The sequence below is a fragment of the Panicum virgatum genome, chromosome 9K (genome assembly GCF_016808335.1).
Source record: "Panicum virgatum strain AP13 chromosome 9K, P.virgatum_v5, whole genome shotgun sequence".
Taxonomy (NCBI): domain Eukaryota; kingdom Viridiplantae; phylum Streptophyta; class Magnoliopsida; order Poales; family Poaceae; genus Panicum; species Panicum virgatum.
The window spans coordinates 12,086,594-12,108,713 of NC_053144.1; the positions used below are offsets into that span (position 1 = coordinate 12,086,594).

The following is a 22,120-nucleotide window of genomic DNA, read 5'->3' on the forward strand; positions in this document are numbered from 1 at the left end:
AGGCCAGATAGTTTTTTTTTCCAGCATTTACATTTCCACACACACACTCGTAACAAAGCCTTTGGTTTGTTTGTCTCGGGTGGATTGGTAATTTGGTATCACCAACCGTTGAGCATCGTAGCATGAACTGTGGCCAAGGATATCAATTAGCCACATGCAAATGTTAATATTGTAGTGTTTGACTGCTACAACGAGAAACATTTAGGCTAATTCTAACGCTTTGTATCATATCACTATTTCTAAAGCTGCTGCATCATAAATATTAAAGGTAACAGGTGTTTTCGCCTTATTTCCCTGCCGGAGTTGTGTTAGCTAAGAAATGTTTTGAATCCCAATAATTCAACTTCTGATCTCCAATCAGACGCCCAGTATTTTATATATATGGTTGCATCCCAAGCAAAATGCTATAGAAAGTCAGAGCATCATGCTAGCTATATTATCCGCAATAGTAGTAATCGCGGGATGATCGCGACGGTAAATGCAAACATTTTCAAACACAACCACTGCTTACAGCAAATGCCAACTACTGTTTCTCAAGTTATGGCAAAATCGCAAGTTGAGGCACTGGTCAGAAATCCCTTCTTTATGTCCGACCAACAGAAACTGCCACTTCAGAGGCTAGCAGGGAACCATAAAAAGAGCGTACTAGTACTACTTTCTCCTTGTGATATACAGAACATTGTGATGATCGAAGGAAACTTCTGTCCTCTCAAAAAAGAGAAACATCTGAAACTCGCCCAAGCCCTACTCAAATGGCCAGGCACTTTGTCCAGCAGAATATTTCTTGATCATTGCTTCATCAGCCTCCCTGAAAATGTCAGCAAGATTATTCAGAGAGATGAAAATTTTGGCTTTAAGAAACCTTGAAAGTGAAAGATACAATTTGTCTATGATTATATTTTGGTTTACAATGACACATGATAATTTTGCGCAGAAAAATGTCATAGATTGGAGATTTACACCAACAATATATCATGACAAAGCATAGATTAATGGAACATGTTTCATTTGATTACCACAATCCTGGTGTAGAAAATGTCACACCACAATTCTTATTACGAAAGGCAAGAGACAGAATAATACCAGTAAGCATTCTGTATGTCCAAATTTGAAGGATCCAGTTTCAACCCATCCATGAATGCATCACGTGCTTCTTTGTACTCCTAAGGACAAAAGGTGAAAAAGATGATATACAGGGAGGTGTGGTGGCCAAACCGCCAAAGCAGCACAAGACTAGCGAGTTCTAGTGTTATCTGACCTTGAGGGACATGTGGGCAGCTCCTTTACGGTAGTAACCCTTTGGCCACTCAGGCCGCAGGCTTATGCAAGTATTAGCATCGACAAGAGCATCCACTTTTTCACCAATTTTCAGATGGCATAAGCTCCGATTTGAATATAATGTTGCATCAGCAGGGTCCAACATGATTGCCTGAATGAAACCAAATCGTGAGAGCACAATATGTCATTCCAGAATCAAACAAGGAATCGAGGACAAATCGATTTTATTAGTGTCTACCACAGTATGATCCTTTTATGAGTAAAATGTGAGCAGTATGCCCATGATTCATGTAAGAATAAAAGAATATTTGGTAGCTGTTGATAGTGGTTGATAGTTGTTGGTAGTTGTCATTCCAAAACTAACAATGTATGTTGTGGTTGGTTCGTTAAAAAAAAAGCTTTTTCATGAACAATAAGCTCCATCATTTCAATCCAAGAAAAAGCGGACCAGTTATACCACCGAACTCACCATGTTGATTTATTAGCAAACAGCTGTAAAGAAATAGTAGTTTAAAACTATACATCTTGAAAACAAATAATGATAATAAGAAATCAAACACATAATAAAAGCTGGCTCCATCAGGTGGATATCAACATCAATTATTCCTTATTTACCTATTTGTGTTGTTTGTGCAATGTAATATGCAACTAGAATTGCTTTTAGAAAGATAAAGTGCACGATGATATACCTCTGTATAGAATTTCAAAGCACCAGCATAGTCCATTCGTGCAACTGCTTTTCCACCATGCATTTTTAGCTGAGCCTTTTTATCTTCATCACTTAATTTATCCTAAATCATAAAGAAAACATGTGGCAATGTAACAGAAAAACAAACAATGCTGCAAACCTATATATAACAGGCTAGCTGTCCAGCACACTATTGTTACCAAACCAATTTATGAAACCAAAAATTTAGTAGCATGCAACTGCTAACACAATTTTCCAATAGAAATGTGTTATGGCAGCAAACTGGGCCTGTATGGGCTGAGTAGAGCCCAAAAGGGAGGCCGCGGTACTGTTCGCGCGTCTACAGAACGCGTGAACAGTACCTCGTGGGTGATTAGGGTTTAGCCAGGGCGCCTAGTCTATAAAGGTGGCCTGAGTCCTAGGGTTAGAGTTATCGAAGAAGAATAGAACCAGCCTTAGGCGGCCTGTTCTTCGGCGATCTGGCCGGGTTTCCTGCCCGGCCAGGCGTTCCAGTCTTCCTGATCTAGTCAATCCATAACAATATGCGTGTTAGGCATACCTCGGTGCAGGCCCTTGATGCCCCAGTATCCTCCCTGACCGCAGTTTCATGATGTAAGTTCTGCTGAATGTTGCTATGCTCGTCAGATTCATGCCCCTGAGTCAAGGTGATGGTTAAAAGGCTATCACAGCTATAAGAATCAAGAAGCAACTGAAAATAGTTTTGACCGAACAACTTTACAGGATGTCAACAAAACATTCAACCAAAGGAAGTTTAACCACATTCTTTAGAGTGACAATTGTAGCACTTATTACACACTACTAAAAGTTGACTAAAATACTATAACACTCAATTACAACGATGAATAAATCTGCCAAAAAATTACTATTTATAAGATAAAACTGTAGTAGTTTAGGTGAGACAAACAAATCACTAGTACTATTTTTAGCAAATAAATCAGATGTAGAATACCAAACAAGCACTGGATTGACCATCAAGTTATAACTTAAGAATAATCACTAACACCAATTTACAGAGGCTTTTGAGTGCTTTTTTGAGCACATGGGTGCAGGAACAAATCTTTTGCTCAACATGATGTCTCGGGAAACAAGCATGGTTTATTTTGTAATCCAAACACCTAAAAATTATCCCTCCATCTGGCACTCTACTCTCTCATCCATCCACCCTCTCTCTTTCAACCCCACCAGCAACAGGGAAGAAGCTAGCGCCTGGCAGGAGATAGATGGGATGATGCGGCAATAACCACAAACAAGTACAGCATGCAATGGGAAAAAATAATCCATACCCTAAAACCTAACGAAGTTGACTTCCACCAATAATGCCATGAAACAAAATCTGGAACAGATACTGCTTTTCTCCTTGCAAGCACCGGTTAACATGATGCTAGCAGTAAACCACCTCATGGTTGAGAGGCCGCCCACCCAGGCTCGAATCAAGGTGCTCGCAGGTCGTGTTGTCTGACCCCCTAAATGGTTTGGCACTCCCCTTTCTTTAAGGTAAAGCCAGGGGGACATCTTCTCCATGTGGCTGACTTCTTGTTATATTGCATCTTTTCTTCTAAATAACCTAGCAGTTAGCAGTTAGAGGGAGGGAGGTAGAGTGAGGGGGTTATCTTCTCCCCGTGATCGAGTTCTTTTCTATCCCATCTTTTATTCTAAATAACCGAGAGAGATCATGATATAAATGCAAATAGGTTAAGCCGTGCAGAAGGATATTCAAAGAAAATGTCTAAAGATTTAGAACATAGGATTACATTCTTACCTTGTTTTCTGAGTGCCTTGATCTTGCATAAGCAATGATTCCTTCAACGCTCCAGTCAGAAATAGTTTGAATGGGTGAAGTGAAAGGTAATAAACTCTCCACAAGACTTCTTGATCCAGACTTTGCAGCAATTTCTATAGGTGTGCTGCCACCCTGTTATGTAACAAAACAAAGGGTAATATCTTATATTAGCCAATATATAGAACAAAAGGAATCCTATTACACAACTAGTTAGAATTCTCATACAGATGAATTTGTTTCCTCAACTCCTCAACCAAAAGAGAAATAAGAAAGAGAGAAAAATGCACAATGTGAAATATTAAGGCACAAGCAAAAGTTTATAATATCATGCTCTGGACCATTGACCAGTGCCATATGATCTTTCTCCCACACGACGTGGAAATTCACCATCTCGTTGGTTATGTGCCTAATTCGTTTACACATGTCTATATGAGAAACTTTCAGTAGGTGTTCTACTTGCCACCTCTATCACACCGACTCCGACACGCGTATCGGACACGACACGTATCGGACACGCGGATGCGCCATATTCCCCAAAATGCCGATACGGCGACACGGAAATATAATTTAATAATAATTAATATTTATTATCACCTAGGCAAATAAGAACTCATCAGCATTCTCTGTGGACTAGAATGTGATGAAATAGAAGTTCTGGGGACTAGAATATAAGAAAATAGAAGTTATAGGGACTATAATGTGTCACCAATTCATATATTATATGTTCTATAATTATTAAGAAAGAAAAGGGGCAAAACAAAAAAAAGCCAAAACCTTATCTCTTCCATTGGACAGCTGCCGCTTGTCCCCTTCCCTTCCCATCGCGCATGCTTCTCTCTCCCCGGCGGCAAATCCAGGCAGCAGTGGCTCATGCTCCCCATCTCCGGCGGCCGCGGCTCGTGCTCCCCATCTCCGACGGCCGCGGCTCATCCTCCCCATCTCCGGCGGACGCGTCGGCCCGTCCAGTGGCGCGCTCCGGCGGCGGCGCAGCACCATCTCGGAAGCTGGAGTAGTAGAAAAAGAAGCGGCGGCGGCGCCTGAGGCCTCCTCCGCGCAGGCGAGCGGCGGCGCGGGCCGTGTCGAGGCCGAGTCTGGGCCGCATCGACGAAGTATCAGCGAGTTAATTTATTTATTTTCGGCTTTTATTTTTCCGATACTGCTTCGATACGTATCGAAGAGGACAGGCCGTGCGACCGCACAGGGCCCCGAATTCGAAGGGCCCCCAAAATATTAGGTATATATTAGATATAGTCATGTAAACACTTTAATTTAGTTGATTGTTTGACCCAATTTGTGGCAAAACATGGCCCAAATTGCTCCTAAAAGATAAATCGTCGTAGGCGTATCACTTGCCACTTTTTTTTACATGGGTGCTGTTTGGGGTCACGTGTGTGATCTCAAATGTACCTGTCACAGCACCCCAACCTCTTCAAGATTTCGTGTTTTGGACATAAAATCGGCCTAATAAACCAGACCCCTCAATGCTTTGTTGCTAGAACAAACTTTTTTTCGGAAAAAAATTTTTGTTGCCCAAACAATAACAATTGTTCCAGCAACAAAAAAAAATTCCGAAACAAAAAATAGTTATTGGACCTTATGTGATGATTTAACTATCAGTCACACGTGTGACTTCTAACATTGGTGCTTTCACACAGCACATCGCGCTCGTGTGACTTCTAACATTTGTGCTTTCACACAGCATATCGCGCTTGCCGACTGGTATCGCTTGGTATTCATGATCCTTCACTAGGCCACCAGGGCTCCAGTCCATTGTTTCGCACAGGGCCCCCAAATTTGCCGGTACGGCCCTGGAAGAGGAATCGGCCACGTGTCGGTGTCGGACACCGACACGCCATCAGACCAACGTGTCGGGGTGATCCAGCTTGCCACATGTCATTGTGTCTCTCTTCGAGTTATCACCCATTTCATCAGTGGCATGAAGATTAAATTCATGAAAGTAAAGAGTCCCCAGTAAAAGAACTGACAACAAAAAGGATTGGAGCTTGCAGCTCATGATCCATATTACTTCGAACATGAATCCAAATTATTCATAACAGAATTAATTGCCATAAATATGTCAACATGATTATCAGTTAATCTACTTAGAGCATTGAGTATTGCGTATAACAATAAGTAAGAAAAACAATTAGCAAGCGGTAAAAGCTCACATGTTTCTTTGGAATATTTGCATCAGCACCAGCCTCCAATAAGTAATCAACACACCCATGTAGGCCCCTGCTAGTTGCTATAACTAATGGAGTATCAGGATTCGTAGAATTCAAATCAGCACCAGCCTGTGGTTAGCACAGATCATAAATAAAATACTGAATACAATAGGAATATTTCAAGATTATATATCCAGTGTATCAATATACAATGAAAGCAAATTGGTTACACCTTGACAAGGAGCTTCATGCACTTTAAGCAATCAGATTCGCTAATTTTTTCAATAACGGCACAAAGAACATCGGCCAGGGGTGTACAAAGATCCGGTGAAACCCTATCTGGCTGCAAAAGGAATAATACAGATTATTGACGTATCCAATGTCAAAGCAACAGACAGTCACCACATGAAATTTAGAAAAATGGAAATATATCTTTCAAAGGAATTCCTAAGCTGAGATGACAAACACTTTTGAGTAAAGGTAGGATTTCAAGGACATCGGTCCATTTGGTAACCCTTAGGAGGGCACATTGCGCAAAACAAACAGCTACAAAGTTATCCCAATAAAACCCTCTAAAAAGCACCATAAGTTGTTGATAACAACTGATTCAACACAGCATGATTTTGAACCAATGGGTGGTAAAAATATACGATGAACAAATAGACATGGAAGCACAGGGTATGGAGAATTCGAAGTCAGGAACAAATAAAAGAAGACAACAATGGAAATGAAGTCTGGCGTAGCAAATGTAAAGAAGTACAGTGAACATTTCATCCTTGTTCAGTTATGGAGACTAAAATAAGTTTGTACTCACATCTGCATGGTGCTCTAACAAAATCTGCATGACACCAGAGTTCCCATGCACAGCAGCAACATGTAGCGGTGTCCCTTCAGAAGAATTCAAATCAACATTAGCTCCTCTAGATAGCAACAGACGTGCTATTCCATCGTATCCTGGAAAAAAGAAATAGGTAATAGTGTTACAGTAGCAAATGCATGCAGCCATCTCTTAAATACTATCAACCCACAACCCACAGGAGCTCTAATTCATGCCATTAACACACAGGAATTGTATAGGCGATCATCATTATAAGTTTATGACCAGATATCAATTCTGTGCACCATGCAGTGATGGATAAAAAAGAAACATGATAAGTGCGAGTAGAAATGCAGGCATGCACAGAAAGGATAACCTCGTTTGGCAGTATAGTGCAGAGGAGCGAAGCCCATGACATCTTGCTTATTAACATCAGCACCTTTGTGAAGAAGATACCTCACAGCAATCACTTTGCCACACGACACCGCACAAGCCAAAGGAGTCTTACCTGCCATTTGTGTTACAAAAAAAAAGCAATTTAGTCATATCTTTGATGTCTCTGTGGACTACAATTGTAAAAGAGAAGGAATAAAAACTCCACCGTGCCGATGCACCATACCATTTCATAGTACAACTTTAGCACATGCAAAGCAATAATTTGCAAAAATATTTTCATCTCATATTGGGCCTTCCTATTAGTAACATGAAAACATGCATTGTTTGGGATAGTAGAAGCAGAATTCACATAGAAACACCATTTTGCGATATTGTATCATTCAGAAACGTATTCTCAACATATGGTGAATCCAATTAGCATCTTCCATGTAATCATGCCACAAAAACAGATGAGAGCAAAATAAATATGCGTACACACACAAATGATTCACATTATCAGTTAAGATGAGCATCACATGAAACAACTCACCTTACATAACAAGCTGAAGTTAATTAACTTAAAACCTGAGGAAACACATACCCGAGCCATCATTAGCACGAACATCGACATCAAACCCAAGATTCTCCACCAAGTGCTTGCAAGTATCCATTTTGGCCTCCCTTGCTGCATCATGCAGTGGCCCCAGGTGCTCTTCCTCTTCAGAGTCCTCAGTAATTCTGTCCAGAAACTCTACAGGGCCCAAACAAACAGGAAAGAAACGAACTTTTCAAAAAGCACACTCCATATTTTCAAAGAGATAATTATGTAACAAGACCAAAGCCCTCATGGAACCAGGAAAAGGTCCACCCTTCCCATATTCACAGCTCACAACATAACAGTGTCAAACAATACATAGCATAAGAGTAGCCATTTCCAGAAACAGAAGAGCATGGAAACAATAGGAACACTCGACGTTCATGCACAAAAATCTGAATTAGCAAGGACAAAACAGGAAAACTAGTTGTGGTTTGTGTCCCAAACAAGTATAGGACTACAATTCATACCGCGTGCACATGAGATCGCCAAGTGAATTATCCCTACCCACGCCCCCCACACGTGAATAAACATGGACACGCTTACCCCCCCTTGAAAGCGGCTCCATGCACAACAGGAGAACACGATTCGACTAGCACAGATCAAAAACCCACAACTTCAACCAAAATCAAGGCAGCCTGCCAGTCCACAAACTTGAACCATTTCGGGAGAGGAGGGGATCTCGATCTCACCCATGTAGCTCCTCCCTGCTCTCCCTTCGCAATCCGACGAGGCTATGGAGCGCTTCATCTCCTCCGCCATCTCGGGACCTGCACGAGGAGGCGGGGAGCGTCACGTACTGACGTACCAGCAGCCGCTGCACAGCAGGCCTGGAGCCCGACGAATCGGAAGCGCGAACAAGGAGAATAAAACGGAAGCGAAACCGAAGGAACCCCGGATCGCTCCGGCGGCGGCGCGTTCGTCGCACGTACTCATGCCGGCGGTCCGCCCCCTGAGGGCAGCGGAGGCGATGAGCCTCAGCGACGCATCCATCTGCGAGCCGTAGTTGCCGCCCCCCATCCCGCCGTCGCGCCGGCTCCAGCCCGCCATGGAGGAGGGGCTGGGGTTTGGGGATTTGGGGTTTTCGTTTCGGAAGGAATGCGGAGGCTTGCAGGGGAAGGGAGAGTGAGTGGGGGGAGGCCGGGCTGGCTGCGTGCGCGCTGCTCAGGCAGCCAGCTTTATGCAGTGGGAAACGCAGGGGGAGGCGCGGGGAGAGAGACAGAGAGAGAGAAGTGGACGCGTGTCTTGATGGACGGACCAGATGGGGGCAGAGAGCAGTCGGGGATGAATGCTTTGCTATGCGGCGCCCGGGCAGAATCTTTTGCCCGGCGGAGGCTTCGGGATCGTGTCCACGGTTGGAACTTACGGGTGTGTTTAGATTTATTTTTTTTCTAAAAAAATATCACATCGAATACTTGAACACATGCATAGAGTATAAATAAAATTTATTTATAAAACTTTTTGCATAAATAAGTTGTAAATCGCGAGACGAATTTAATTAGCCTATTTAATTCATGATTTGCAACAGTGATGCTGCAATAATCATTCACTAATCATGAATTAAATAGACTCATTGAATTCGTCTCGCGATTTACAATTCATCTGTGTAAATTTTTTTGTAAATAGATTTTATTTAGTACTTTGAAATATTAAGATTTTGTTTCAAATTTTTTTTGGCAAAGTGAACTAAGACCGTCCACAGCGAAAAGAGCAAATGAAAGAGCAAATACACTGTTTGACACTGTAGATACACTGTTTGGCACTGTAGACAGAGAGGGCGTGGAAACCGAGGAGGAGATGCTCCTTAGGATGCTCGGCCCGCTGTGGACGGCCTAAACACGGCCTTGGAAGAAAAAATGGTACGCGTACACTGCCGGGGCGGGCACAAAGCTGCTAGTGCTAGCGCTAGCCTGTATTCATGGTTCAGGAACACCTTCGTTGCATGTCACGGTCGACGGCGTGATCAAGAGGGGCGTGCAAGGCGGGGCTGCCTCCACTCGAGGTTGACGACGGTAAGCGCCGGTGGGTGGGACGGCAGGCCGGCTACTTCTACGACAGATGATGAGGTTCTTGCTTTGGTTTGAACTTCACACGGGAGATGGGGATGAAGAGTCCAAAAGTTCGAGTTAATTTTCCTATCTCATGTGCGAATTTCACCATCATGAAGTTCCCGGCCGTTGTTTGTCATCCATTTTTGTTTCAGCTCCTTGATGAAGGCCCTCAGCGCACCTTCGTAGGGGAAATAAAAAGCTTTCCTTCTATCAACAGTTTGCCAAGTTTCAGTTATATAATTTACAAAAAGATAATATTTTGAATAGAAAGTGCAAATAGAAGATAATGTTGCATGGTTTGAATGTTTAACTCTTCTTTGCAACATGCCTACTTCCAATAGAAAGTGCAAATAGAAGATAATGTTGCATGGTTTGAATGTTTAACTCTTCTTTCCAGATAGCCCACAACTCCACACGGACCCTAAAGAACCGGCATTCGAACATAGGCTTCCCCGTTCCAACAGTGGTTGAAACAGCATAACCAATTGCTTAAAATGAAAATTGTTTGCTCAATAAAGGAGCCTTAAATAAAATGACGTGAGGATCAACCATACTGAGCAATGCAGGTTTCAAGTTTCCGTGTAAAAGGAACTTGAACTTGCTGATCACATTCTTGAATGGGAAAGAACATCCAGAGGCAAACTTCGATTCAACCTGATCATAAGAGAAGCAACAGCCAACAAATTCAGACATCAGGGACATGTAAAAAAGGGGCATTGCAAACATCACAACTCCATAGACAAAGAAATAGAAATCCATCTTAGATACTAGAAAAATTCCATGTGTTCTGAAGGAGAGAACAGATTCCACATCATCGATAGAACAGAAGGCCAATGGTGAAATTAACTAAACCGAGACAGCAGGGTAATCACTAGGAAGTGGCATGTTCACGATACCAGATTAGCTTGCGCAAAAGAAAACATGTCCACAGCAAAATCTGACTGGTGTTTCATTACAAGTGCCACCATGTCACAGCTCAAGCTTTGATAACTTGCTCCCTACCACTGCTGCTAATATATACAAATCAAGAGGTCCAGAACTGAACCCAGAACAACTCTCACACCCTAATCAAACGATTTGACACTGTCACTGGAATGTTTCTTCTCGCCTGGATGTTCCTTCTTCATTGCCTCTGCTGCCTCCCTGCAAAATGTCACTGGCAGTATTGAGGAACGAGGTGGAATCAAGCACCATGAAGATTGCCCCACCTACCCTTATGTTTTCATATATATAGAAAAAAGCAATTCTGCAAGAGAACAAATGCAATATATCAAACAAAGTGGAAGGGAATAGACACGTACCAGAACGCTTTCTCCATGTCCTCATTTGTAGGATCCAGTTTAATTCCAGCCATGAATGCATCACAAGCTTGTTTATACTCCTAAGGATATATGAGCATATTATCCACATGGATGTTTAAAGCATAATAACACTAGCAAAGCTTGTAATTTTATCTGACCTTGAGCAACATGAGGGCAGCTCCTTTACGATAGTAACCTTTTGTCCACTCAGGACGCAGTGTAATGCAAGTATTAGCATCACGAAAAGCTTCAAAAGCTTCCCCAAGTTTTACATGGCAGAAGCTCCTGTTGGAATACAGGACAGCATCTTTAGGATCCAGATTGATCGCCTGCATCAAACAAGAGGTAAGCCCAACATGTGGCTCCAGAACTAGGCCAGACCAACATAACTGATTGGAATAAACAATAATTCATTTAGTTGTGAGCAGAACGCAACACTATGCTACAAACTGAAATCTGGGTACCAAGCAGAAGGCTTGTGACAAGCGACACAATAAAAGGATAAACAAAAGAACAAGACCCAATTTAATGTGGAAACAAAATTCAGGAACTTGAAATCAAAGGATACTCAAAAATATTTCAAGACTCGATTTAATGTAGAAACAAACTGAAATACAAGGATTCAAACCCAAAGCATCCCTCGTATGAAACTAGCCATGGAGGTGTTACTTCGTCATATATATGAATATATCACCACATGGATAGCCATTCCTAAGCACTGTGACAAGAGGGTGGATTTTGCACAATGAAACTGGCAGAGCTTTCTAATAGGGCATGCAACGGCATACCTCACTGTAAAACTTGAGTGCACTGGCATAATCCTTGACCTCGACTGCTTTTCCACCTTGTAATTTTAGCTGGGCCTTTCTATCCTTGTCACTTGACTTATCCTAAATCAATACCCAAAAAGAGTCAGGGAAGGTCAATATAAAATTTATATACAATTCAATAGGAAAATATGGACAGGACATACCTCAAGAGGTTTAGATGAAACAGCATCATGCTTGATTGCTTTTTCATCATGTAAATTCAGATGGACCTTGCTATCTTTATTATCACGTTGATCAACCTACAGATAAAAAAAGTAGTGCAATTACCATGTATGAGTTTGATGTTGCCTACTTACACAAAGACTAGGATGTGAAATTTAATTTGACTTGTGCAACATATTCAAACTCAAAGCATAGAAAGCATGTTTGTAAGTGCAAGAATTTTAGCACATGTCAAGAAATATTTCCATAGCCAATCTCTGGCATTTCATTCGAAGTTTTGACAAAAGAATGAAATGAAAACAAAAGAGGTAAGGTTGAAATGCAAGCGGGCATTCCATTTTTTCTCCCATTAACTGTTTGTGCATCGTTGAATGAAAAGTTAAACCCTTTTTTTGGACAGAAGACTCCTTCAAGTTCTTCCAAATAAAATTTAGTTATCAATAACTTTTCATTCCTGAACAGAATGAATTTCTTCACCATCTTTCATTGGAAATTGCCTTGCACATAAAGAAATTCATAGAAAGAACATTTACATAAACATGGCAACACATTCATAGAATCTGCATGGTTATCGAGTTAGCCTTATTTACATTATACGAGAAAGCATGGTGTGTTGCGAACTTGCGATCTGGCAGGTAGGATGCCAAACTAGAAATGAAGAGCATCTAGAAGAGCGAGCGTGAAACATGTGCTCAAAAGCTGATCACGCATAAATACTAAAATAAATAAAAAGCTCAAATTGAGGCTACCTTGTCCTTTGAGTTAATTGATTTTGCATGAGCAATTATTCCTTCGACACTCCAGTTTGACACAGCCTGAATAGGTGAAGTGAAAGGAAATAAGACCTCCACAAGCTTTCTTCTTCCAGATTCCGCAGCAAGTTCAATGGGTTTGCTACCAACCTGCCATATAACAAAAGAACAAAATGAAATAGCTTCCCCTAGTAAGGATTTTCATGCAAATGATATGATTCTCACATTTAAGTTTCCACAAAAAGGGGAAAAAATAGCATGGAATTTATGTAAATAAGATCAAAATAATACAAAGTTGAAAAAACAGCATTAATGATGCCATGAATCTTGATAAACTGAAAGGGTAGCATTATCATGAAAAGAACTCTTCACAAGTGACATGGATTATAACACCCAATCACAATCAGGAATAAGAACTCACATCAATAGCAGGAATATTAGCATCTGCTCCGGCCTCCAACAAGTATTCAACACATTCTGTTAAGCCCTTCAAAGTTGCTATCACCAATGGAGTTTGTGGATGTCTAGAATTCAAATCAGCACCAGCCTGCGTGAACAGATGATACAATATAAAATAAAGTTATGGACATTGCAGTCCACAGAAACACAAGACAATAGAAAAATCTTTCCACATGGGAGCCCCTTCACTAAACATACAAATGAACAAAATCGATGTGAGATACCAGACCTTGACAAGGAGTTTCATGCACTTCAAGCGAGTTGATTCATTCATTCTTTCCGGAATGGCAAGAAGAGTTTCAGCCAGGGGTGTACAATCCCTTGCTGAGACCTTGTTCACCTGCAATTTTTTAAGAGAAAAAAGTCATTTCCCATGTTTAATCCATAATTTTGATATTAGTACAAGTATGCTAATGTACATGTCAGGAGCTACTCAAGTTTAGTATATACTTGAAATTAAAGAAAAATATAAACAAATCTTATTATGAATTCATAAGCCCAAAATTACAACAGATGAATAACCAATCGCTGCATGATACTCCAGTCCATTTTTTATCAGCACCTAAGGTTTGTATAGCAAGGCCAAGGAGAGACAAATTCCACAGTTCCCCATTAACTAACCAGTTAATCTGCATCATGTTCCAGGAAACTTAAATAAAGGGAAATAAATGTTTCCTAATGATTGGTGGATCTGTGCTGGCTTTCTGTTGATCCACATTGGGTTTCAGGAAGGAAACATTAAGCTAGGAAATAAATGTGCACTATTGATTGCTGGAGTGGCACTGGAAATTTGTGAATATGATCAGGACTGTGCAGCATATTTACTCAACATGCATAGGCTAGGATCAATTATGGATTTCTCCTTTTTTCCTCAGGTGAGGTTCATGGATGGATGGAGTATTATGTAACCAAAGGTCAAATTGAACATTATGTACTGGAAATCTGGAATCTTATGCATTTCTAGTTTTGTCCGAAGTCGAACCATCTTCAGTTGAAAAAACTTATAGAAAAGAAAAAACAATATTTAGTGGGCTTACTTTCATTTGGTAGATGTTGATACCCTTCTATTTATTTAGTCTAACTAAATACACTTATATTTTATGACAGAGGAAGTCGAAACAAAGGTTTAATGTTTTACTCCTGTTCCAAAATGCTTATAATCACGTTCTCTAACTTCACCAAGTTTATAGAAAAATAAAATAACATCTACAATACCAAACAGATGCTATATAAAGACACATGTCATGGTGGATTTAATGAAACTAATTTGATATTGGTAGATATTAGCGCATTATTTTATATAAGCTTAGTCAAAGTTAAAAGAAGTTTAAATTGGAACAAAACTTCGGCAACCTAAACTTTGGAATCAACCTATATCCTACAAGCACCAAAACCAAAGCCATTTCTACCAAAATATTCAAGTTCCTCTCAGCAACTTTACTCAGGGGCAAGCTATTGCTCTTATCAGTTAGACCTTACTTCTACAACTATTGTCACAAAAAGCACAGGTAAAGAAATCAATAAACTTATTATTACATCTGCATGATGCTCCAGTAAAATCTGCATGACACCAATCTTTCCAAAGGCAGCAGCAGCATGTAATGGTGTCCCTTCAGAAGATGATATATCAATTATTGCTCCTCCAGATAGCAACAACCGAGCAATTTCATCAAATCCTACAAATAAATGAAATGGCATGGATCATGATTACAGCAAGGAACATGCATGTTTAGCACAATACTATTTCATTTAGAAAGATATTTTTTACTGGGCTGCAAATATTGAGTAGCCTCCATGTATGTATGATTCATGGACAGCATATTATTTCAGTCAAGTCATGGATTGTAATATACCATTCATGTCAGCGCAAACCACATGGGTACCCATACAGATTTTAAGCAGCAAACAGAATAATACAGATATGAAATTGTAATATGCACAAATAGAGGTATACACATTTTTCTTTTCTTAACAAAGAATATGTTTCGAGGAGATTAACAAGGACAACAATCACAGTTGCAGTATCACACCCTCCGCTCATTTGAAGCACCATCTAATGGTATAAAAAAAAGATAGTGATCATCTCCATACCCAGGTTGAACAGGACTTCAATAAAGAGAAACACAAAACCTAATGTGCATTAAGTAGAAAACATGCAGAACATGAGTGCAAGTCAAGGTAAGTGCAGAAAGTAGACCTCCTTTTGCAGCATCATGCAGAGGAGCATAGCCTTCATGATCTTGCTTATTTGGATCTGCACCTTTAGCAAGAAGATACCTGACAGCAGCAACTTGTCCTTCCGAGACAGCTGAAATCAATGATGTCATACCTGCCAAAGAGCATAAGAAGCAAACAATTTACCAAGATCGTTATCATCTCTGCTTTACCCACCACAACTAATGAGTAAACATTAAAGATTGATCAGCACATAACAGCATAACACAGTTGTACTTTCAACATTCGCAGATAATATTCAAACACTTAGCTCTAGGGCATTTCACATAAGTTCTTTCTATGACACATGCTTAGCATATGAAATATAGCTACGGTGATCACACAGAAACACCACTTCGGATGTGCCTGTGTAGATGCGACCAAGTTTTACTGTTGATACTTGATACTACAATCACAATATACATTCGCAAAACATTCACAATTCATGTATATGGGAATCCTGTTTCCGAGAAGAAAAAATATGATTGTGAGTGGTTGGTTATTAGATATATAAATATAATAGACACATAAAAAATCCAAACAGTAAAATATCTGACTTCATGCAAAATTGAGATACTAACAACATAGGTACGAGGAAAAAAGAAACTCAATAATGATTTAGAACACATCAAATCTTACATAGCATAAGCCCAGGATTTGAACTAGGAGAAACATGAAAGCATATATCGTAGCACAAGAGGGGACACATACCCAATTCAGGGCTAGAAACCGAATTGACGTCAAACTTCAGCTCCTCCACCAAGTACCGACAAACTTCCACTTTACCCTTCATTGCTGCCGCATGCAGTGCCCCTAAGCCCTCCATACGCACAGAGGCAAGTGATTCTCTGTCATCCTCATCCATGCTTTCCACCAGTGCTTCAAATGGCAAATTTTAAAAGCGAAATTAGTAAATGCAACTGCTAGAAAATCCTGATTAAGGTATGACAAGAAATTATTGCATAACACAAAATCAGTGCCTCAACCCAAAACCCCAGAGTGACCCAGAAGTTTAAAATCCCTACATATATGGATCACAACAGAGTGGAACCATATGCTAACAGACAACTACAAATCAGGAAATATATTCCTTATTCGTCCTTCCTGAAAGTAGGAAATAAATTTATATAAAATTAGTCAACTAACCCAGGCCTCTCCTTCAAATAGAGGAATCGAAAAGGCAAATCATGCCACAAACAGTGAAAAAGACTCATTGCAAAGAGAAAAATAGACACATTTGACACTAAAAAGTGAAAATGCATTCACATTCACTGGCAGCATTCCTACATTCCCCCCCCCCCCCCCCCCCCCCCCCCCCCAACCCACACACAACAAAAACAGCCCAACACCCGCGACCAACAAACCACACACAACCAACACACCACCACACACCCCCCCACCCCCAGTACATTGTTCAAAGTAGAATAGAAGCATACAGGCGCGCGCTAGGACCCATTTTAAACCAAAGGCTAACCTATTTCGCGCTGTGCTCACTTAAAAGTACGGAACAAATCAAAACAAAAATACAGAAGCCGAAACCTGGCGTTTCTAACCATAGGAATACTTGAAATACAGGAATTGAACCGCACATCATATCATATCGAGAACAATGAAATCGAAAATTTCGGAACACCGGCACCATTCCTAGATGATTGGATCCCCTAGTACACACTGCTCATACTGAGGGAGAAAAGCACAAGCGCACGCGCCCACGCACAGGCCAAACTAGAACTAGGGTCAAACCCCTAACGAAAAACCCCCCTCCGAAAAACGAGCAAGCCAGAACCGAAGCGGAGATAGACAAATCGGAAAATCTCACCCTTAATGCGGCGGATGTTGCCACTGTCGCACGCCACGAGAAAATTAATCTGAGGCGACAGCAGAAGGTCCGGTCCATAGTCTGCGAGCAGCAGCGGCAGCTACCATTAGAGACCACCACAAGAGCGAAACCCAAAATGCAAAGCGAGCGAGAACAGGTATATAATCGGAGCAGAGCAGCCGTATCGGACGTACTGATGGTGCAATTGAACCCTAAGCGGGAGGCGGCGTCGCACATGGCCTCCGCAGCCTGCCGCTGCTGGTCGTAGTCCCCGCGCCCAGCCCCGCCTCCGCCCCCGCCACCGCGTCCAGACCCGCCGCCAACTCCGCTTCCGCGGCCCGCGGACGATCCCCGCCCGCCGCCGGCGCCGCGGCGACGCCTCCCGCTCGGCATGGCGATCAGAGCACTGTAGAAGCGGCGGATGGGAGATGGGACGGGTAGCTTCGATTGGAAGCTGAAGGGGGCGCGGCCGTGCCTTTATGGCAGGGCGCAGGGGAGGAGATTGGAGAGAGAAGGGGTGGGAAAATCGAGAAGGCGCGAAAGGTCGACACGTCTCCGTGTGGACGGTTGAGATAGATCGGTGATAGGTCGTGGGTATTGGCATTGCTCCGCGGCACCAGCGGCCGTGGCTTGCATGGTGGCGGAGACTCCGGGATCGTGCGGGAATCTTGGTGTGGAAATGATACGAACACGCGGGTTAGGCCCTCCATAATGTATGCTTTGAGTTATGTCAAAATAATTGAGAGAAAATTTAGACATCGCTCCACTGAAACAAGTGAAGCCAACTAGGGCACTGTTTAGTTGTTTTCAAAATTTCAAAACTTTATAAGATTTCCCATCATATCGAATGTTTCAACGTATACATAAAGTATTAAATATAAATAAATAAAATAACTAATTACACAATTTGTTTATAATTTTCGAGACTAATCTTTTAAGTCTAATTAACCCATGCCAGAATAATAATTATAAAATACAAATAAAAATAATACAGTACTTTACACTCAAAAATTTACACATCTAAACAAGACCTAAATGTGATGACAAAAAAGTTGAAGCGAGGCAACTACGTGCACCAATGCCAGATTATTAAACAACAGCGGCAGAGCTGTGCCTTGGCATCGGGGTCTGCTGACCCCGACAAATTTTGCAAAAGACATTGCTAAATTGCTGTAGCTAGTTGTTAATGATCAATTATAACCCCATCATTTTACACATAAGACCCCGATACTCTTCCGGTCTGACTTCGCCCCTGTTAAACAATATTTTTTTACCTTCAAAGTACAGCTCCATGTCACGGGAAAGGACCCAAATTTTACTTTGTTATGGGACCATGTTTCAAGGCAGTAGTGATGCCACAATTTTCACCAAGCTGTAGCCCTTGTACTCAATGTCTGATTTTGCTGTGTGAGGCCTAATTTTTTGCAGCTTCACTAGCATTCTGTGGCCGGTCTTAGCTTAGCTTAGTCTTATGCCGGTCTCAATGAAAGTTTTATGGGGGTTTTATGACATTAAATGCTATCACTTTTGCTGACATGATAATGAGAGAGAATGATGGAGTTTCATGAAATGTGAGGAGAGTTTCATCACCACTAGTAGGGTGCACGTGCGACACGCACGTGTGTACAAAATATTTATGATATAAGAACTATAATTGTAGCATATTTTTACTTTTGAATGGTGTCAATCCATCATTAATAAATGTAGTTTAATAAAGAAAATTACAAACTTGTATATCATATATAGTATATACATAGATCCAATTCGGGATCAGAAACGGAACAATTCTGATGCAAATAAAAAAATAATTTTAAGGTGCACCTTTGTTGGGCAAGAAACAATCCAAGTCTTCCTCTATTATACGGTATAAGCATTATATATCAACAACCCAATGATGCACAATCAATTAAATTGATATAATATATCTATCACAATAGATTAAATTACCTTCCAATAGTGCATTTGGATCATCTGGCTCCCAAAGGCCTGATGAAAATTGACCAGTATTCCTTTCGTCGACACTGATTATAGACCTAGCTGGTTTCGATCTTGTAATCACATCTGTTAAACAATGGAGTAAGTCAGATGTAAGTTCATAATAACCGATATAATGACTTACATAACTGCTCACCTTGTATATTCACTTTATTTTTCTTTAATTCATATTTCCTTGTAATCTTCTTTTGCTTCTCGATGATGTCTGGCAAATTGGCATACCATTTCCTTTTCCTTACGCGCTTTCACTCTTCTAGGGGATCATCTTCATGGACGCAAACTACATCACATGCATATCAGTTCACCAACAAGTGTCACCTATAAGTCTTGAATAAAAAGGAAAAAGTCTATTTTTGACCATCCAACTATCACTTGAGTTTGATTTTGGCCATCAAACTCCAAAACCGGGTATTCTTAACCATCGAACTATCAAAACCGTTTATATTTGGTCATCTAGCTGTTTTGTAGAGTGGTTTTGCTAATGTGGATGACACATGGCAGTGGGGTCCACATGTCAGCTTCTTTTTCTCTCTTCTCTTTTCTCTTTCTCTCTTTTTTCTCCCTTTCTCTACTCTCGTTATCTCCTTCCTCATCTTCTCCTTTCATCCGCCGCCACCGCCGCCGCAATGGCCGGCTCCATCCCGCGCCGGTCGCGCGAACCTCTTCTCCCCCCGTCACCTCCCCTCTCCAACCACCGCTACCCGCAACACTGGTCCCTCCCCTCTTGCCACTCCCCTCGTGGCCGCCACCCCAGGAACCACACCGCCTTCCGCGCGGCCCACCTCCGCACCGTGTAGCGCAAGCGTGCCCCGGTTGCGGTCGCCGGCGATGGCGAGGCCCTCCTCACCACCGACCCGGTCGACGCTGCCTCGGGCTTCGCCGCCTCGAGCTGCGCCGTCATCGTCGGGCTGCTCTGCCTCGGGCCTCTCCTTCTGCCTCCCCGGCGCACTGTGCACCGCTTGACTTCGCCACTGCTCGCCATCTTGGGGCCCACGTTCCTGCCCTTTGTGTTGCCTCCTCAGTGAGCGCCGCCATAACTCCTCTGCCCCCTGCTTGCGATGCCGATGTCGGGGAAAGAGAAAGCAGAGAGAGAAAGAGGAAAGAGAAGAGAAGAAAAGAAGCTGACATGTGGGCCCCACTACCACGTGTCATCCACGTCAGCAAAACCACTCTTCAAAACGGCCAGCTGGCCAAATATAAATGGTTTTGATAGTTCGATAGTCAAAAATACCCGGTTTTGAAGTTTGATGGCCAAAATCGAACTCGGGTAATAGTTGGATGGTCAAAAATAGACTTTTTCCAAATAAAAATGATTTCAGCTACCTTGACTATATGTTTGTGTTTCAAACACTGCAGGAGTAGGGCTGTTCAACTATGTAGATCGAGCTTTTCTAAAGTGATATTTTTCCCTCACCCTAGCACGCCTTCTCTCTTGTATCTCTCCAGACCGATCATCTGAAAAAAAACAAGTTAAGATATAGCAATTAGGATAACTACACTAATAGATTATAAAAAACGTATTACCGCAAACTATGGTCATATGTACTTTTCCTCATGAAATTACCATTTCTACGGAGCCACGGGTCACCATCCTCAGAGGCAATAGCAATATCATTTATATCACTAAAATTGATGCGGGACGTCATGTTTTCATCTTGAACAGAAGCCGGTATCACTCAAACAGGTATATATATATTCTCAATAAAATATATACTTACAAAAGAATAAACTACTACAGATATTCAGATCTTAAAAATTAGTATTACCATATGGCAAATTATTTCCAGAATGATTGTCAGTTTGAGCAAGTGTTGCTTAATGTGATATGACAACGGAAGCAGGCTTTGGGCCCGAGCAACGTTCATGCTTTGCATCCATTTTTCACACAACTGCAGAGTCTAATTTTTGTGTTTTATCTTTATGACGTTTATAATTCTATCTCACCATTGCATGCCTTCTTTCCTTCTCCCCCTCAATTAAATTGGTGTATTTCTGATGCCTCTTCTGACACGCTTGTTCAGTAGCATCAATATTTTCTTCACCTGCATCAGAAATAATATAAGTACAAGTAAAACCAGTCACATATAGCCACACATACATATTACCAATGTCATTAGTATTGGATCGGCTGCATTTTCATGTCAACTGCTGGATGTTAGAAACTAAAACAGTAGGTACACATTACCGATTTGGTCAGGATTTGATCTACCACGCTTCTTCGACTTCTATTGGTTTGTATCATCAGCAAAAGTACACGGCCATTCCATGCCCTCGCGCCACACACCCGCACGCCGCCGCAGCTCCGTGCCGCACGGCTGCACGACACCGTTGCAGCTCCCCGCCGCACGCCGTGGCCGCTCGCTCCACGTGCTGAGCGTCCCTCTTCCGCTTCGCGATGCACACCCGCACGCCGCCGCCGCCGCTCCAAGTCGCACGTCTGCACGCCGCCGCAGCACTGCCTCTGCTAGCGCCGCACGCCCGCACGACACCACTGTAGCTCCAAGCCGCACGCCGCGGCCGCTCGCTCCGCGCGCCGAGCGTCGCCTCTGCTGCATCGCGGTGCATGCCCGCACGCCGCCGCCGCCCCTCGCACCGTGCGCCGCTCCTGGCCCAGGCGCGTGCCGATGCAGAGCTGACGGAGAGCACGCCGACGCCGCCAGGACGGGACGCAGCATGCACTCGATCTCGGCGGCGAAGCAGTCCTGTCCGGTCCGCATTGGACGTACGGGGACGAGCAGCGGCATCGGCGGCGCCGCGTGTTCGGGGATGCAAAGCAGGAGGCGGGGCGCTGGGCGTCGACGTTCGGCGAGCCGGCACA

General features: G+C 42.3%; 2 protein-coding genes across 4 annotated transcripts; both read right to left on the reverse strand.

Annotated features, from left to right (window-relative positions):
- Positions 1 to 405: 405 nt before the first annotated feature.
- On the reverse strand, positions 406 to 8,860 carry LOC120648340 (serine/threonine-protein phosphatase 6 regulatory ankyrin repeat subunit C-like). Its single transcript, XM_039925085.1, has 13 exons — positions 8,652 to 8,860; positions 8,412 to 8,489; positions 7,726 to 7,875; positions 7,126 to 7,257; positions 6,747 to 6,886; positions 6,165 to 6,275; positions 5,936 to 6,061; positions 3,747 to 3,899; positions 2,526 to 2,621; positions 1,968 to 2,069; positions 1,259 to 1,429; positions 1,084 to 1,163; positions 406 to 808 (listed from the first exon to the last, which is right to left on the reverse strand). The coding sequence occupies exons 1-13, from the start codon at positions 8,767 to 8,769 to the stop codon at positions 745 to 747; spliced, it is 1,521 nt and encodes a 506-aa protein (XP_039781019.1). The 5' UTR covers positions 8,770 to 8,860; the 3' UTR covers positions 406 to 744.
- A 1,724-nt stretch (positions 8,861 to 10,584) lies between these two features.
- Positions 10,585 to 21,591, reverse strand: LOC120648342 (ankyrin repeat domain-containing protein 17-like). 3 transcript variants are annotated; one of them, XM_039925089.1, is made up of 17 exons: positions 21,488 to 21,591; positions 21,247 to 21,344; positions 20,626 to 20,757; positions 19,439 to 19,582; positions 19,255 to 19,355; positions 17,308 to 17,388; positions 16,200 to 16,367; positions 15,472 to 15,603; positions 14,811 to 14,950; positions 13,504 to 13,614; positions 13,237 to 13,362; positions 12,813 to 12,965; positions 12,045 to 12,140; positions 11,860 to 11,961; positions 11,230 to 11,400; positions 11,072 to 11,151; positions 10,585 to 10,913 (listed from the first exon to the last, which is right to left on the reverse strand). In XM_039925089.1, the coding sequence occupies exons 7-17, from the start codon at positions 16,351 to 16,353 to the stop codon at positions 10,835 to 10,837; spliced, it is 1,344 nt and encodes a 447-aa protein (XP_039781023.1). In that variant the 5' UTR covers positions 16,354 to 16,367; positions 17,308 to 17,388; positions 19,255 to 19,355; positions 19,439 to 19,582; positions 20,626 to 20,757; positions 21,247 to 21,344; positions 21,488 to 21,591; the 3' UTR covers positions 10,585 to 10,834. The 3 variants fall into 3 exon arrangements, with proteins under 3 accessions (XP_039781023.1, XP_039781022.1, XP_039781021.1); XM_039925088.1 differs by having other exon boundaries at positions 19,255 to 19,368; XM_039925087.1 differs by lacking the exons at positions 19,255 to 19,355; positions 19,439 to 19,582; positions 20,626 to 20,757; positions 21,247 to 21,344; positions 21,488 to 21,591 and adding an exon at positions 17,502 to 17,924.
- Between the last annotated feature and the right edge of the window lie 529 nt (positions 21,592 to 22,120).